We start from the raw sequence: 18,609 nt of genomic DNA, 5'->3' as shown, positions 1-18,609 counted from the left end.
CAATGCTGAAAATGACAGGATTCCCTTTATTAAGGCTGGATAATATTCCACTGTAAAAATACATACCACATTTCCTTCATCCATTCATCCAATAATGGACACTTAGACTGATTCCATATCTGGGCTACTGTGAATAATGCTATAGTGAACATGGGAGTGAAAGTATTTCTTTGAGATATTGATTTCACTTCCTTTGCTAATATAGAAGTGGGATTGCTGGATCATATGGCAGGTCTATTTTTAATTTTTTAAGGAAGCTCCATACTGTTTTCCATAGTGGCTGCACCAATTTACCTACATTCCCACCAACAGTGCACCTAGATATACTGTTATACACCATTCATCAACAACTCTCTTTTGTCTTTTTCATAATAGCCATTCTAACAGGTATAAAACCACAAATTTCTTAATGCATAGAGAACAAGTTAAAAATCCAAATTGGCATCATTTCCCAATACCCAATATGTTTGGTCAAACTGAGAAAGGAAGAAACAGTTCATAAATTCTCAGTGGTTTTAGTTACCTGATATTCCCATTCTAGATGTCCTCCCTTCTTATTAAAGGCCATAACCTTCCAATCCGCAACAGAGACTTTTATCACTGTGTCCACTATGGCAGCTTCCTGTTCTTCCACATCTGAGATAATTTCAGACTCTTTGTTCTGACTGGGTTTTACAGTGCTTTCAATAAATCCGGCTCTAGTTTCCATGTCTGGAATATACCGAAGTTCAAAGTGGCCAACACTGAAATTCCACCTTAAATTTACAAATGCATGTTTTAGAAATTTACACTTGAAAAGAGGGGGCCAAATAAATAACTTTTCTAGAGGGAAATAGCAAACATTAAGATTTGGTGATAAGAAAAAGAACTCAACATAATCTTCAGGAAAGAAGCCCGGCTAATTTATGCCAAAGAGGGCATAACTTTGTCCTGACCCTTTAGAACCAGGGTTTTGGAAAGTTGTGAGCTGACATCAGCTATGGGACAGATTTTCTCTCAAAAATTAACAAATGTTCACAATTCCAAATCAGGATGATTTAAAAAAAAAAACAAACACATCAAAGTCATATTAAAATGAGATAGCATGCAGTTGGACTTACTTCTTAATTCAAGTCTGGCACATTTCATTCAAGTGCAGAGAAATTAGTATCTCCCAATAAACCAATGTAAAAGGCAAGATGAATACATCAATTTTAAATTTATGTGAAAACACATCCTGAAAGGCAATGTGACCGAGTATACCCTGAAGGTCACACACCTTACCCCCAATCTCTATTGACTGAGAGCTGGCAAGTCACGTACCCTTTTCTGAGTTTCGATGTCCTTATCCATAAAATGATAATAATAATATTCCCTCTATATTTAATTTACAGAAAAATCAATTAACTATTAACAGTATAATATCTTGTCACTTACATATAAAATGGCCTTAAAATTACATCTACTAAAAATTACATCTACTTAAGGAACATGGGTCTTAGACCTTAGACCACAGGCTCTTCCTTTATGGTGACTCAAAATTCTAATTAATTTGAACATCTGTTCCTATGATGGCTGAGCAACCGGCAAGCACTCAAACACTTAAAAAATAAATAAAAAAACAAAATCCTATCAAGAATACAAAAGGTTAGGTTGCCAGCAGATACAAAACGTTACTCACAGTCCAGTGAATGTAACAAAATAAAATTTAAAAAGATGCATTCTTAACTGAGTTAGAGAAAACAATTTTTAGGAAAGGAAAATGAATTATACTGCATCATATATAACTAAATTTGAAAGTCTGGATTAGCCCTAGTTGGTCTGGTTCAGTGGATATAGTGTCGGCCTGCGGATCAAAGGGTCCCATGTTCGATTCCTACCAAGGGCATGTACCTTGGTTACAGGCTCCTCCCCAACCAGAGCCCTGGTAAGGGCTAGTGCAGGAGGCAACCAATTGATGTCTCACATCGATGTTTCTCTGTCTTTCCCTCTCTCTTCCACACTCCCTAAAAATCAATGGGAAAATATCCTCAGATGAAGATAAAAAACAACAAAAAATGAAAATCTGGTTCACTTTCCAAAGATAAAGATAGGATCGAAAATTCTTATTACTACAAAGGCAATTTAACATTTAAATATTAGGTTTTTAGGCCTAGCTGGTTTGGCTCAGGGGATAGAGTGACAGCCTGCGGACTGAAGGGTCCCAGGTTCGATTCCGGTCAAGGGCACATGCCCAGGTTGGGGGCTCAATCCCCAGTTGGGGGTGTGCAGGAGGCAGCTGATTAATGATTCTCATCATTGATGTTTCTATCTTTCTCTCCCTCTCCCTGCCTCTCTGAAATCAATAAAAAATATTTAAAAATAAATAAAAATAAATGCTAGGTTCTTAAAAATCACACATGTATGTAATTTAAGAACAGCATAACTTATCCAACCATCTTATTTTTAATCACATATTTAAAAGTAAAAATTATTTAAGAATTCATTATTTGAAGGAAAAAAAAAGAAATTTGACCAAATAAATTACATCTTCATACTTTAAGAAGAAAATAGACTAAAAGATTATTTTAAAATCAGGGTAATCAGAAAAACTATGAAACTACTACATAACAGAGAGAACTCAGAGTCAAAACAGTCCAAGCTGAAATAAAGTACATTAACTTTCTCTTGAGAGATTTTTGCATTAAAAAAATGTTGATCAGTAAGCTTACTCTGAAAAATATCATTAACCTACGACTAAACTCATATATCATCATTGTATGAGACTCCTTCTAGTTACCATATCCTGAGCATATGGAGAGAAGCCCAGTACAGAATTTGTTAATAATCATGAGGCCATTTTTAATTTAGGGCTTACATTTTCCTTGAAAGAATAGTATACTTCTAGGGAAACAAAAGAGTTCAGAAAATCTGCAAAGAAAAATCTGAGTAGTTTTAGTCTTGGTGTGGTTCTAAATACTACTAGCAGCAACATGATCTGAATACACACTTCTCATTGCCGCTGCGAGGCCCAACAGCTCTAACAGTTTTCTGGGTGCGTTGCAGAAGCAGGATGTCTTCTTGTTCCATTTCATCATTATCCCATCGGCGACAACCCAACGCTGAACAGATGTACCTCACCTGAAAAAACATATAAAATTAGTTTAGGCCTAGCTGGTTTTGCTCAGGCGATAGAGCGTCAGCCCATAGACTGGAGTGTCCCGGGTTTGATTCCACTAAAGGGCACATGCCCAGGTTGCGAGCTCAATCCCCATCCCCAGCGAGGGGTGTGCAGGATGCAGCCAATCAATGATTCTCTCTCATCATTGATGTTTATATATCTCTCTCCCTCTCCCTTCCTCTCTGAAATCAATAAAAATATATTTTTAAAAATTAGTTTTTAAAAATACAAGTGTCAGGAGGCCAGGGCAATTAAAAGAATCTATAATTTATATTTTTTTAAAAAGAAAAGTATGGAAGAAGCACCCAACTATTAAGAAGCATCTTAGATTGCCAACTCCTAAAATTAGTTATTTAGAACCATAAAAGCAGCAATGAATATTACAGGGAATGATTTTAAGGACTTAGATAATTTTAGTCTTACTTTGAGCATTCCATGGAATATACAAAAAGAAATGGGTAACCAGCTTTGATATCTTAACAAGATCAATACAATTTCAGATGAATTAAAAAAAAATCAACCTCAGAGTTTCCATATTACAGAAGTAGTTGGTTTTTAAAAATTTGAACCTCTTCTAATAGCTGCAGTATTTCAAAGTACTTCCTTCAAATCTTCATTAAAAGAAAAAGGAAAACTCTCAGTGTGAACCAAATTAAAATCCTAGCAGAAAGAAGCATACCTACTAGAATACCAGAATTTTGCAGAAGCACATCAAATCAGGGACCTGAGGATCTGGTTCATGGCAGTGTTTACAGAAAACACTGAAATACACAGAGGACTTGAGGCCTCCTCAATGCACTGCAGTATCAGGAGGTGGAGAAGTAGAAGCATCTGCAGCAAGTGCTATGGACCTAACACTTACACAGGGAATCGCTCAAGTATGAAAAACTCAAGGGTCAAAAGATAATTTTTCTATTTTTCCTTGTTTTAGTCTTAAGTCTATATATAAGACAGTCATATAACAAGGTGCTAGGAATTAAAAAAAATTTTACCTTTCTAAAAAATATGCTTTTAATTGGTTATTCCTAATAATGGATTTTAATGGCAAGATGCAATTTTATTTATTTTTTATTTTTTAAATATATATTTTTTTATTTCAGACAGGAAGGGAGAGGAGCAGAGAGATAGAAACATCAATAATGAGAGAGCATCACTGATCGGCTGCCTCCTGCATGCCCCCTACTGGGAATCGAGCCCGCAACTGGGCATGTGCCCTTGGCCAGAATAGAACCCGGGACCCTTCAGTCCGAAGGCGGATGCTCTATCACCTAGTCAAACCCGCTAGGGCACAAGATGCAATTTTAGAAGCAGATTATGATCACATCATAAGAGCTAATAACGGACAAAGTCTAGGGCTTATCAGCACGACTGTCGCCAGACAGATCAAGTCAAATCTGACCTTGGAAGTTTCTGACCCTTTTAAAGTCTCAGTTTTCTCAACTTTAACATAAGTACAACTTTCTTCTTGGATCCTCTTATTATAGGATCAAACTACTAGTAGATAAAGAAATAAGCGGTGTTTTATTCTTATTAGGATTGTTATTAATCTTTGGAGGGTTCTTTATCTGTCCAAATGCAAACAAAAATATGTAACCCTTAGGAATAGTGTGAGGATTCAAAATAATGTGCAATAAATGCACCACCACAGAGAAGAACCTGTTGTCTTGCTCCCGCTGTCCTGGCTCTGCTGTTCATTCTGTTATCTTGGATAAATCTAGTTTCTCTTAATAATATTTCCCTGTTCTACTTTATAGTTCTTTCATTACACCAAATGATATCCTTGGGGGAAATTTTAATAAACCTCAACCAGTAATAGTATAGTTTAAGAAATTACTTCTATTACTATTTATTCTGATTTCTCCCCAAATAAATTCAGTATTTTCACTCACCTTTCCACTATATGCACTGAGTCCATATGTAGTGAGAGACTTTCCTCCAACCAAAACAACATCATCTCCAAATTTGTAAGAAGATTCAAGAAGTGATTCAACTGTAAAAGGGACTGTTTCCATGCTCTCACGGTCTCGGTCCCACTGGAAGAGGTCTCCATCCAGGGAAGGAATGATCATCTTATTCCCAAAAACCTAAAATAAAAGCTACCTTTGAAAAGGACCTTTGCTGTAAGAGGAGTAACTATGAGCTGGAGGGACTCCAGCTTCCTTCTCAGCAGCACAGGTCACCATTGTGCTGGTGGCATTTTGTATCATCATAGTAAAAACAGAAGCAATTAAAAAGAACCGCCACCTCTCCAGGGGCCTCCATGAAGTTCTCCAGTATGCTTTTTCTCAAATTGTTTGCCAGGAGTGTCCCATATGATATGTGAGTTACCAAAGAGAGTTCTGTGATCAAGTGAGTTCAAGAAGAGGTTACTACAGGGGTTCTTACAGTGATTAACATGCTAATGTAGATTTTTCTAGCGAGGGGACAGCATATGCAGTACTTTCCAGGCCTATTTTATCCAGGCCAATTGCAGTCATGGGCTCAGATCCAAGAACACAAGTTGGTTCATGCAGCAGGCCATCCTTTCTTGTACTTACTTTCTCAAGTCAGCTGTGTGCTAGAAGCCTAGAAACCAACTGGTAACTTACTGATTTTGTTCTCAGTTATCCTTCCTCCTTAACAATGTTTACTGAGGGCCTACTATGTGCCAGATACTATTCTATTGCTTAGGACAGACCAATGAGCAAAATAAATAATAATAAAATAAAAACCATTTCTGCCATTCTAGAGCTCAAACTCTAGTGTCTGCAAAGTAATGAATAATTACAGGGTAAGTTAGGTGATAAATGTCAGCGGGGAAAAAATAGAACAAGATAAGGAGGAGTGGAAAATGTGCATGTGGTAGGGGAAGAGTCAGTGAGGAGTTAAGGGTAGACCCTGCTGAGAATGCAATATTTGAGCAAAACCTAAACCTGAAAGTCAACCATGCTTACTTCTGGGGAACACCTTTTACCAAGAAGGACTTAAGGTGCAAGTGCGCTCATCATAAGGAAAGCGAGCTGTACTATAAACGGAGACACCATTACCTCCTCAAAAAGTGCTTATTGTACGTCTAAGAAATATTTACCAGGTATGCTAATGATCTTACATTTGTTCATAAAATGGCTGTAAAAATAATGCACTCAAATCTGGTGCCCAGATTTTGTTATTTAGTTCCAGTCCCCGCCAAAGGAAACAGGCTTCCCAAACAAGGCTTCCCAGGACTGGCAGGGTAGGTACAAGATCAGCCTTCAACATTGGATTATTCTAGAAAGAACAGATGTAATTTTTTTAACTTAAAAAAAAAAAAAAGATGGGAACATGCCACCAACAACATTTGGATGAGTTTAAGTACCAAAATAATTAAGTACTGAATTATAAATCATTAGGGAAAAAAAAGGAATTCACAAGTCATACTGATAATAAATAGATAAAATAAATAATATATGGAGGAAAGGGAAGACTCTTATTGCAATAAAATGCCAAGTTTCTACTGGTAAATATGAAGGGAGGGGTGCAGTTGTAAAAATTAGCATTTTGTATCATCATAGTAAAGACTGAATCAGGTCAAAAATCAGCAATGGTGTTAAATCTAGGTGAAAATTTTGATGAGAAGCAGGATATCTGAATGGTCTTAAAGTATTCCCCACACACTACTTATTATTTACAAGAATTTCAAAAACAGTAATTATATAGGGAAAAGTTCAGACAATACCTTGTTTAGTGACCAAAATTAATAACATCCCTGAATGATAAACTGATGCCCTAAGGGAGGAATATCACCTATGCAGAATCCTCACCAAGTATGCACAAACTGCATCTGAGCACAAGAAACACCAGACAAGCACAGAAGGAGGAAATTTCATTTCTTAAGTAAAAGGGCAGAGAGACTGTATTCTTCAAAAATGTCAACATCATAAAGGGCAAAGTCTGAATGACAAGATGTACTGAGATGGAAGATGCTACAATAGACATTATTAGGTCAACTGATTAAATTGGAATATGAATGGCAGATTAAAATATCAATATAAATTTATGAAGTTGATAACTGTACTGTGATTATGTAAGAGAATGTCTCTATTAGGAAGTATTTAATGGTACAGGGCCATGATGAAGATTTAATATATCTTCAAATGTTTCACGAAAAAAGTGTGTATGAGGGATGAGGGGAAGGGAAAGAGAGAGGCACTCAGATGATAAAGCAAGCAGGAGGTTTGGGCAGGTAAATTGGGTGTATAAGGGTTGGGGAGAGATCATTTTTATTTGGGCAAGTTTTTGTAGTTTGAAATTATCCTATCTAATAAAGAGGGAATATGCAAATTGACCAACACACCGTAACAAGATGGCTGCACCCACAGTGGAGGCAGGGATCCTGTAACACAAGATGGATGCGCCCACAGCGGAGGCCGAGTTCCCGTAACGAGCCTTAATGAGCAATCAGTAGGGATCTGAGGCTGTGTGGCCCTGGGCTGGGGCAGGGGACCTGAGGCCGCGCCCCCCGCCTGGTGGGGCTTGACAGGGGACCTCAGGCCACGCCCCCGCCCAGCAGAGCTTGACAGAGGACTTCAGGCCGCACCCCCGCCCCAGTGCCAGGCTGGAGAACCTCAGGCCACGCCCCTCATCCCAACGCTGGGCCAGAGGACCCGAGGCCGCGTCCCCCGCCCTGGCGCCAGGCCAGGGGACCTAAGGCCACGCCCCCCACCATGCGGGGCTTGACGGGGAACCTCAGGCTGCGTGCCCTGCCCACGGGGCTTGAAAGGGGACCTCAAGGCATGCCTCCCACCCCAGCACCAGGCCAGGCGACCTGAGGTCGCGCCTTCCACCCCGCGGGGTTTGATGGAGTTGGGACTGGCCAGGTCTGGATCTAGTCCAAAGCGGGTGGGGCCAGCCAGGTCTCGCACAATTTCAAGGCGCATGAGGGTGGGCGGAAACTTGACTCTGGTTCCAGACTCTGACAGGAGGAAGATTTTCATATACATTTTACTAATTTTCTTTCATCTCTGACACTTCTATTATAGAGAAAGGGCAAATAGCAATATTAAAATATTTCCTCTAATTAATTCCCTTTTAATATGCACGAATTTCGTGCACCAGGTCACTAGTTTCCAAATAAAAGATTAAAAAGAAAGACACTCAGGAGCCTTGCAAGAGCTCTGTAATTAAAGCCAGAAGGCTGTGCCATTGAATCAAAGTTCATCATAACGCTGGCTATTTACAGATCTACAGTTATTACTTATTTACCTATTTATATTTACTTATTTTATTTCTTGATAACAAGATAACAGATTTTATTTTCAAAATATTGCAAGTTTTCTTTTTATCTTTTGTAGAATGTTCAACTTGAAGTTGCCACTAAGAACAGATATGGGGGAAGGAAGGGGTGGACAGAGATTAACTAAAGAATTTCTATGCATACTAGAGGTCCGGTGCACGAATTTGTGCACAAGTGTGGTCCAGCCTGCCTGCCCCAATTGGGCCGATCAGGCCAGGCTGGCCAGGGGGAGGGGCTGTGGGCGGGTGGCCGGCCAGCCCCACCCCCAGGTCAAACTCCCAGTCAAGGGGACAATTTGCATATTAGCCTTTTATTATATAGGCTATGCATAACCTATGGACACAGACAATAGTGCAGTGAAGGCCTGTGAGGGGGAGGAGTGAGGGGGTCAATGTGAGGGGGGGGAGGAAAAGGGATATCTGTAATACTTTCAACAATAAAGAAAAATTTCTAAAAAAAAAACCAAACAACAGATATAGATCAAAGTATACATACTCTATTGTGGACGAAAGGGGGCCACATGCTAACCTGACAAGCTCAGGGCCTGTGTGGTGGTTTGCAAACTCAGAGACCTAAAGTAACCACAAAGGATGGTCTGAAGTTAACTAAAAAGCAGTTATGGTGGGTAGTCATGTCCTTGGCTGGTATCTTCCCTGACAAAGGTCAATCTTTACTTTAACTGAACCTGTTCTATTGTCATTTTGCATCTACAATAATTTATTGTTGGAATGTCAAAGTAATTTTTCTTTTTCTGGACCTCTCAAAGCACAGATACGGCTCTGCAGAGACTGCAAATCCCCTCATTCTTACTGAGTTAATTGTTGACTGTTAATGTTAACTATCCTGTGGCCACCTAAGTAAAAGATGTACTGTCTATCATTTTACTTTTTATCCAATCCCAGAGGTTTCCCCACTTTGCCTTCTCCCACCTCCCTAACCAATCACCAATGGAGTTCAAGTAACCCACTTATATCTCCTCTTTTGTTTTTAATGTATAAAGTAAGTAAAAAACTGCCCTTCTCCAGAGCATTATCTCAATGTGTTGAGATTCTGCTTCCTAGCATTTGTCGACAATTTGGCTCAAATAAACTCACAAAAATACTTCAGAGGTTTGAATGTTTCTTACATTAACACTATGATAACAATCTGTAGTATTTAGCCAATATGACCTCCCATTTTGAGTTACATATGTTAGAAAATCAACTATTTATTGTTCTCTACCTTCCATATTATGTTAGGTATTCTATATTGTATCTAACCAGAACAGTAAATTCAAATTATGATAAAGTTAAAAGAATAGGCATTTCAGGTTGTCCAGCCCTGTGGACAGTAGTACTAGTCGAGTACAAACAGGAAAAGTAGGTGTGTATCTCTAAAAAAAAGAGGAGTGAATAGGTCTGTAGTACAAAGGTAACATTTGTTTGGACTTATTTCCTCTTCCATTAACCTCTTTTCCCCTAAAGCAGTAGCAGGTTCTTAGGGAACACAATGGCTCTTAATTGCAAAATAAAACAAAACTATCAAGCTATTAATATGGGTTAAAATTCATTATTGCTTTAAGAATGATCTATATACCTCCTAGTATAAAAGAAAACAAACTTATCTACAATTAAAAATATGGTTTAAACAACCAAGATTTTTAAATATATATATTTTTTATTTATTTCAGAGAGGGAGGGAGAGGGAGAGATAGAAACATCAATGATGAGAGAGAATTATTTATTGGCTGCCTCCTGCACACCCCACACTGGGGATTAAGCCCACAACCCGGGCATGTGCCCTGACTGGGAATCCAACCGTGACCTCCTGGTTCATAGGTTGCCACTCAACCACGGAGCCATGCCAGTCAAGCAACAACAAAAATTTTTATATGATAAGCCATATTGTGAAAAATTGGCTTATTTGAAAAGTTAAATCAATGAGAAAAGTAGAAAACCCAAATCAACAACAGAAAAGCATTATGATTCAATGCTGATTCATCATGTATTTCTGGGTTATGATTTTAAAAGTTCACCCTTAGAGCCCCGCTCTTCACTAATTGGCCGCTTATAAGTTATACACACGTATGCTAACCTTTGAACCACTCTTTGTGAATTATGCAGACTACATAGGTGAAAGCAGATGGTGCTTTTCCTTGAGAGCCACAGGAAGCAGTACATGCATTCAGTTCAGGTGGAGAGATGACATCAACCCTCACAAGAGCATTACCTCACTCTCCAGCATAGGAATGAGTCACCCAGATAGTCAGCAGCAAATCTCTTGGTGGAACAAAATGTAGGTTGCCCTGATGCATTTTCATATTCCACAGACTGGTCCCTGTAAGCAGCTATTTGCTCTGATTTGCTGCTCTGCATCTCAAACTAATTGTGCAACTTGCTTCCCCCTTCAGTCATTTTATAAACATAAATTCTTGTTTTCCCCCATTTTCTTTTTCTGTTCATAATTTTAAAGTAAGAGGTTTGTCAGATTGGCTAGCAAACTAGTACCAAAGGTCCGACAAGGTCTTCATGCAATCACAAATCAACTTGGTAAGAAACTCCATTTGTTTCTGAACAAGATCTACATGGCACAATGAATATCGGTGGCACATGTAACCAGGGACTGCTATTTGAAATCAGAATGTGAAAATAACTCTTATTTTCAAGGGGCAGAAGGAACTTCAACTGAGAAAATGTAGAAAGTACTACTACTAAAATGAACATAACCAGCAATTAAAACAAAAATTCCTTTAACTATGCAACCCACCACCTCCCGCCCACAAACCATCCACACATACATTTTTCAGGGTATATGTAACTTCATGTTAACTTATATAAAAAATTTTAAACATATAAAATATAAAATACATATTTTATTTATTTATTTTCCTTACCCGAGGACATTTTTTCATTGACTTTTAGAGAGAGGAGAAGGGAGGGAGAGAGAGAGACTCAGAGAAACATCGATTGGCTGCCTCTGGTAAGCACCAGGACTGGTACCGGGAATGAAACCCATGACCTTTGGTGTATGGGACTACATTCCTACCAGCTGAGCCACACCAGACAAGGCATAATAAATATTTTAATGAAAATAACAATATAATAAACCCCTATGTATCTATCACACAGTTTCAACAATTATCCAACATTCCATACACTTGTTTACTAGATTATTTTATTTAAAGTTACAGACGTAATGTTATTTCTCCTATAATACTTCACTGCTGAGAAATAACTATCATACCAACATTACATATAATAGAATTAGCATTAATTTTTTCCCCTTAGCACTTTCCACTCCCTTTTTTGTGCACTGATTTACTTGAGAAAAGATATTTAGTCCTCCTCTAGAATGTCCCACAGTCTAGATTTTGAACTGGTTCCTTTATCCCAGTATTTGTTGAAAAGTGAGATCCGCCCTGGAGCTTTGATCTGATGCAGGTTCAATTTTTTTTGACGAGACTACTTCATACATGGTGCTATAAACTTCCTACATATTAGAGGTCAGCAAACTATAGCTCCTGGACCAAAACCAACTGTGTTTTGGTAAATAAAGTTTCACTGCCACACAGTCTATGTCTATGACTGCTTTCCCACTACACCTACAGAGATCATGTGGCCCACAAAGCCCAAGATGTTTACTATCTAGTCCTTCATAGAAAAGTTTGCCAACCCCTGTGTTAGGTCATATTTGTTACTGTTAATCAATGGATTCAGAGGAGTCAGTCTGCTCCCTGTTTTAAAGTGTCCCATCAACTTTTTACCATTTTAGTATCAATTGATGATTACTAGTTCAATAAAGGGGATAAAGTAATGATTTCTAATTCTATCATTCTTTCTACATTTATTAGCTAGAATTTTTCTATAAAGAACTTCCCCTTATTCACTTTGGAAGATGGATTTGCATTTTCTCAAGTAGTGACTCAACATTCTCAAATCCAAAAAGTTGTATCCAGTGTATTCCCTAACCAAGAAGGAGGGAAAAGGAATGCACTATCCTGGTGGTTATAAAAGCCAAATCCCAAGTATAAGCCAAGAAGCAGTAAGAGTTAAAAGGTTTTGCAAATCGAGGTGGTGAGGCAACAGCAGGCATCCAACACATGAAATGGAGACGTGTCCACAGCGAGATGATCACCCCACAGCCCCCTCCTCCCACCCCACTCCTGGATCCACCCCCCGACTCCACCAGCCACTATGTTACCTTGGAATAAAACTAACACTTTACCGTTTTACAAAATTCTTCACATTAATTTACTGTACTTGATCCTCAAAATCAGTCTCCACAACTTTTTAAAAGGTTGTCTTTTGGTCCCCAAATTACTGATTAATGCTTCTGCCACTCTGGTGATATGTTGGCCTGCTGCTTTCCCCACTCCTTTCCTGCTCCCCCAACACCTCCACCGTCAAAGCAGCCCTAGCTGGTTTGGCTCAGTGGGTTGAGTGTCGACCTGCGGACTGAAGGGTCCAGGGTTCGATTCCGATCACGTGCCCAGGTTTCAGGCTTGATCCCCAGTGGGAGGCCTGCAGGAGGTAGCCGATCAATGACTCTCTCATCATTGATGTTTCTATCTCTCTCTCCTCCTTCCTCTCTGAAATACGAAAACAAAACAATACCAAAAACTTTTTAAAAAAAGAGTTTTTGATATTCTCTTTTACTGTAAGACTTTCAAGGAGACAGATGAATGAATCAAAAGGTCGTTTCAGTGAAGCATTTCCATTATAAGCCAGTTATTTCTAATTGTGGAAGTATTTCTATTTATAAAGTATTCACACACCAACATGCTATCTACATGATGTATTTGAGAAATTATTCTTGATAAAGTACATTAAGAATTATAATTACTAGTACAGGAAATACAAATACATTGGTAAGTATTGAGATATTTCAAAAAAAGAAAATATTGGAAAGAAAATAAGAAGTAAGTCCAAAGATCAGTAAGTCCAATGAGTCTCACCTTTACTACATCAGACAAATTTCTGAACCATTTTGAGTCTAATTTTCTGAAAAAATGGGAGTTAATAAGAATATCTTATAAGGCTATGTTAAGGATTAAATAAGAATGGATTTTCTATCACTCAGCAAACTATAAATGCTAATCAAACAATAGTTATGTCATGTAATAATCCAGGGCTGTTATTCTGAACCTCTAATGTACTTCATATGTGTGAATATGTGTGTGTATATCATATATGTATATATATGTGTGTGTGTGTGTGTGTGTGTGTGTGTGTGTATGTATATATATATATATATATATATATATATGGTATATGTATGTATACTTATTAAGAAAAAGTATTAAAACAAAAATATATAAATCCACCACAAGGCTTCTTTTATTTTCTATAAGAAAACTTCAGAAAATAACTATGGATCATTAACACCAAATTTCAAACATTTCAAAAGAAGTTTGTAGAATTCAAGTAGCTGCTCCAAAAGTAAATTCAAGGTGTAAAAAGCTTAACTATGCCATGTCAATTATTTCTTTCCCAACCCTGGATCCACAACATCCATTTAAAACAAACACTCAAAACTAAACAAAGATGAAGTCAATGTAAGAATTAAATATATCGGGCACTGACCGGTTTGGCTCAGTGGATAGATCGTTGGCCTGCGGACTCAAGGGTCCCAGGTTCGATTCCGGTCAAGGGCATGTACCTTGGTTGCAGGCACAACCCCAGTAGGGGGTGTGCAGGAGGCAGCTGATCGATGTTTCTCTCTCATTGATGTTTCTAACTCTCTATCCCTCTCCCTTCCTCTCTGTAAAAAATCACTAAAATATATTTTAAAAAATAGAATTAAATATATCGGGCCCTGGCTGGGTAGCTCATTTGGTTAGAGCATAATCCCGATATGCCAAAACTGAGGGTTCAATTGCCAGTCAGGGCACATAAAAGAATCAACCAGTGAATGCATAAATACGTGGGACAACAAATCAAATTCTAATCAATGTTTCTCTCTCTCTCAAATCAATTTTAAAAAATCAAACCTATCAAATTGTTACCAGAAATCTCCATCAGCCCTAAAATTCTCCTTTGATTATAATACTAGAGGCCCGGTGCACGAAATTCGTGCACGGGGGCGGGGGGGTGTCCCTCAGCCCAGCCTGCACCCTCTCCAATCTGGGACCCCTCGAGGGATGTCCGACTGCCCGTATAGACCCGATTAAACAGGCAGTCGGACATCCCAGGACTGCTGGCTCCCAACTGCTCACCTGCCTGCCTTCCTGATTGCCCCTAACCGCTTCTGCCTGCCAGCCTGATCACCCCCTAACCACTCCCATGCCAGCCTGATTGATGTCTAACTGCTCCCCTGCCAGCCTGTTTGCCCCCAACTTCCTTCCTCTGCCGGCCTGGTCACCCGTAACTGCCCTCCCCTGCAGGGTTGATCGCCTCCAACTGCTCTCCCTTGCAGGCCTGGTCCCTCTCAACTGCCCACCCTTGCAGGCCTGGTGCCTCCCAACTGCCCTCCCCTGCTGGCCATCTTGTGGAGGCCATCTTGTGTCCACATAGGGACAGGATCTTTGACCACATGGGGGCAGCCATATTGTGTGTTGGAGTGATGGTCAATCTGCATATTACTCTTTTATTTGATAGGATAGAGGCCTGGTGCATGGGTGGGGGCCGGCTGGTTTGCCCTGAAGGGTGTCCCGGATCAGGGTGGGGGTTCCCTTGGGACGTGGGGCAGCCTGAGCGAGGGGCCTGTGGTGGTTTTCAGGCCGGCCACGCCCCCTGGCAACCCAAGGGGAGGCCCTGGTATCTGGAATTTATTTACCTTCTACAATTGAAACTTTGTAGCCTTGAGCCTCCTGCTTGCTCTGTGGCGGCAGCCATTTCTGTTGGGGACTTATGTATCTTCTATAATTGAAACTTTGTAGCCTTAAGCGGAGGCCTGGGCAGGCCAGGGTGTGCGGAAAGCTTTGCTTCCTCCATTGCCTGGGAAACCCAAGCCTCCCTCCTGCTCTCTGTGGCTGTAGCCATCTTGGTTGCGTTTATTTGCATACTCGCTCTGATTGGCTGGTGGGCATGGCTTGTGGGTGTAGCAGAGTGACGGTTAATTTTTTTTTAAATATATTTTATTGATTTTTTACAGAGAGGAAGGGAGAAGGATAGAGAGTTAGAAACATTGATGAGACCGAAACATCGACCAGCTGCCTCCTGCACATCCCCCACCGGGGATGTGCCCGCAACCAAGGTACATGCCCTTGACCGGAATCGAACCTGAGACCCTTCAGTCCGCAGGCTGACGCTCTATCCACTGAGCCAAACTGGTTTCGGCAGTGATGGTTAATTTGCATATTACTCTTTTATTAGGTAGGATAGACAAGAGGCCCAGTGCATGTAAATGCATGCACTGAAGGGGGCGGTCCCTCAGCCCAGCCTGCCCCCTCTCACAGTCCAGGAGCCCTCTCACAGTCAGGGATGGGAGGTGACCCAGCGATCAGGGGAAGGCAACGTCCCATCACACCTCTGCTGCTGCCACTGCTGGCAGCGCAAGCCTCGGCCGGCCCTGGTTACCTGAGCCCCGGGCAGCCCTGGGTGGCTGGGCAGCCGCCATCCGAGGCTTGCCTGCACCTCGGGCCAGCCCTGGGCAGCTGGGGGGCTGAGGGGACTGGGGGACTACAGGGGCAGGCATGTGGCAAGGCCAGGCACACCTAGGGGGAAGGCCCGGTCTTGCTGCATGCCTGCTGCCTCGGCGGGACTGAGGAGACTGGGCACTGCCATCTTGTGGCTTTGGGCACCACCATCTTTGATGATGGGGCAGTCAATGAGCATATTCCCTCCTTATTGGCTGTGGGTGCCGCCATCTTTGTGACAGAGGATCAATTAGCATATTCCCTCTTTATTAGATAGGCTGTTCTGTCTTTATCATAAAAATAAGCAACATGAAGGAAAATTAACAGGCATATTTTTTTTTATATTTCAGTTCTTCAAAAATGATGCACAATGTATATAACATAAAATGATAACTTTTTAATTTAATAAATCTTTATTGTTCAGATTACAATTGATCCTCTTTTTTCCCCCCATATTTCCCCTCCACCAGGTTCCTATCCCACCCTCTATCCTTACCCCCGCCACTGTCCTCATCCATAGGTGTATGCTTTTTGTTCAGTCTCTTCCTGCACCCCACTCCCCTTTTCTCCCAAGAATTGTCAGTCCACTCCCTTTCTATGCCCCTGATTCTATTATATTCACCAGTTAATACTATTCATCAGATTTTTTATTCACTTGGTTTTCAGATTCACTTGTTGATAGATATGTATTTGTTGTTCATAATTTTTATCTTTTTCTTTATTCCTCTTCTTAAAGAATACCTTTCAGCATTTCATATAATTCTGGTTTAGCGGTGATGAACTCCTTTAGCTTTTTTTTTTATCTGTGAAGCTTTTTATCTGCCCTTCAATTCTGAATGATAACTTTGCTGGGTAGAGTAATCTTGGTTGTAGGTTCTTGCTGTTCATCACTTTGAATATTTCTTGCCATTCCCGTCTGGCCTGCATAGTTTCTGTTAAGAAATCAGCTGACAGTCGTATGGGTGCTCCCTTGTAGGTAACTGTTTTTCTCTTGCTGCTTTTAATATTCTCTCTTTGTATTTTGCTCTTGGCATTTTAATTATGATCTGTCTTGGTGCGGTCCTTTTTGGATTCCTTTTGATTGGGGTTCTGTGTGCTTCCTGGACTTGTAAATCTATTTCTTTCACCAGGTGGGGGAAGTTTTCTGTCACTATTTCTTCAAATAGGTTTTCAGTATCTTGCTCTCTTCTTCTGGGACCCCCCATAATTCTGATGTTGGTACGCTTGAAGTTGTCCCAGAGGCTTCTTACATTATCTTCAACTTTTTGGATTCTTTTTTCTTTTTGCTTTTCCAGAGGAGTTTTTGCTTCTTGGTATTCCAAATCTTTGACTTGATTCTTGCAATCCTTTGGTCTGCTTTTATGTCTCCATATAATATTTTTTATTTCAGTGAGTGTATGCTTAATTTCTAGTTGATCCTTTTTCATATCCTTGAGGGTCTCGTTAAATTTATCAGCCTTTTCTAGGAAATTCTTGAAAAACCTTATAACAGTGGTTTTGAACTCTATATCCAGTGTTTTGCTTTCCTCCATTTCCTTCATTTGTGGCCTGCCTCTTTGTCTCCACATTTTAGCTGCTTCCCTGAGTTGATGGAGTTGCTTTGTGTGCTAGGTGTCCTAGCAGGGCCCAGTAGCTCAGCCTCCCCAGTTACCTGAGGTAGACACTCTTGGTGCAGCCCTTTGTGGGCTGTGTGTGCAGTCTTGTTATAGTTAAGCCTTGATTGTTGTTGGTATCACTGGGGGGAGTTGACCTCCAGGCCAATTGGCTGTGAGGATCAGCTGTGTCTCCGCTGGGAAGGCTTCTGTGCTCAGCTTGGATGGGGCGGAGTCTCAGGGTGGAGCAAACAGCCTTGGTTTCCCATCAGCCCCGCCCTACAAGGGCCCTGTGTCTCCGTGTCCTGCGGCAATGGCTGCACACCCCTCTGAGAGAATGCTGCTCTCGAGTTTCGCCCGCTGCCAGACAGTCCAGTTTCTCCCCGAATGAGTCTGGTACCCAAAGTTTCACCTGGAGCTGGATTTCAGTGTAGTCGGGAGGTTTTGTTTTCCTCCCAAACGAGAAAGCTAGCCGCGAGTTAGCTGCCCGCCCTGTCCACGCAATGCAAGTAAGCCAGCCGCGTATTCAGCCACCCACTCTTTCCGCGCGTATGGGTCTCTGCACCTCCACAGTTCCTCTGAGTCTGTGTCCTATTCTCTTTCCTTCTAGTTGTAGAATTTCCACTCAGCCAGCTTTCCGGTGGTTCTGGATGATGTCCACTCTGTCTTCCAGTTGCAGTTTTAAAATTGTTGTGCGAGGCCGCAGTATAGGTGTTTACCTTATGCTGCCATCTTGGTTTCCTCAGTAACTTATAATAAATCAAAATGAGAAACTGACCAGACTACTACATGCCAGAATTGACTATTTGTGCGTTTAAAAAAAGTTCCAACATTACTGTGTTGAGAAAATACTTTTTTTATTTCCCTGAAAACATTTAAATTACCATGATGGGGAGAGTAAGGGAGGCTTAATTGCTAAAAGAACAGTGTTCCTGGGAAGTCATACCTCAAAGACTAAGAAAGATGATCTAATGTAAGGGTTTATGAGAGCTTTTAGCAGATCTGAACATTAGCTGCAGAAGTCACCCTGTGTGATATGCATAAAAGGAAATGTAAATTTGAAATAGAAGTA

General features: G+C 40.5%; 1 protein-coding gene across 2 annotated transcripts in view; it reads right to left on the bottom strand.

The window, feature by feature from the left end:
• EIF2AK3 (eukaryotic translation initiation factor 2 alpha kinase 3) overlaps nt 1–18,609 on the bottom strand; it is a 110,848-nt gene that overhangs the window by 72,943 nt on the left and 19,296 nt on the right. For both annotated transcript variants that reach the window (XM_008154123.3, XM_028129107.2), the window contains exons 3-5: nt 5,029–5,223; nt 2,969–3,099; nt 524–755 (exon numbers count right to left, since the gene is read on the bottom strand). In XM_008154123.3, the coding sequence (XP_008152345.2) occupies nt 524–755; nt 2,969–3,099; nt 5,029–5,223 (558 nt within the window). The remainder of the gene's footprint in view (nt 1–523; nt 756–2,968; nt 3,100–5,028; nt 5,224–18,609) is intronic.

The sequence above is a fragment of the Eptesicus fuscus genome, chromosome 9, assembly GCF_027574615.1.
Source record: "Eptesicus fuscus isolate TK198812 chromosome 9, DD_ASM_mEF_20220401, whole genome shotgun sequence".
Taxonomy (NCBI): Eukaryota; Metazoa; Chordata; class Mammalia; order Chiroptera; family Vespertilionidae; genus Eptesicus; species Eptesicus fuscus.
Note: the sequence above shows the minus strand (reverse complement) of the source record. Positions and strands in the feature narration are given on the sequence as shown.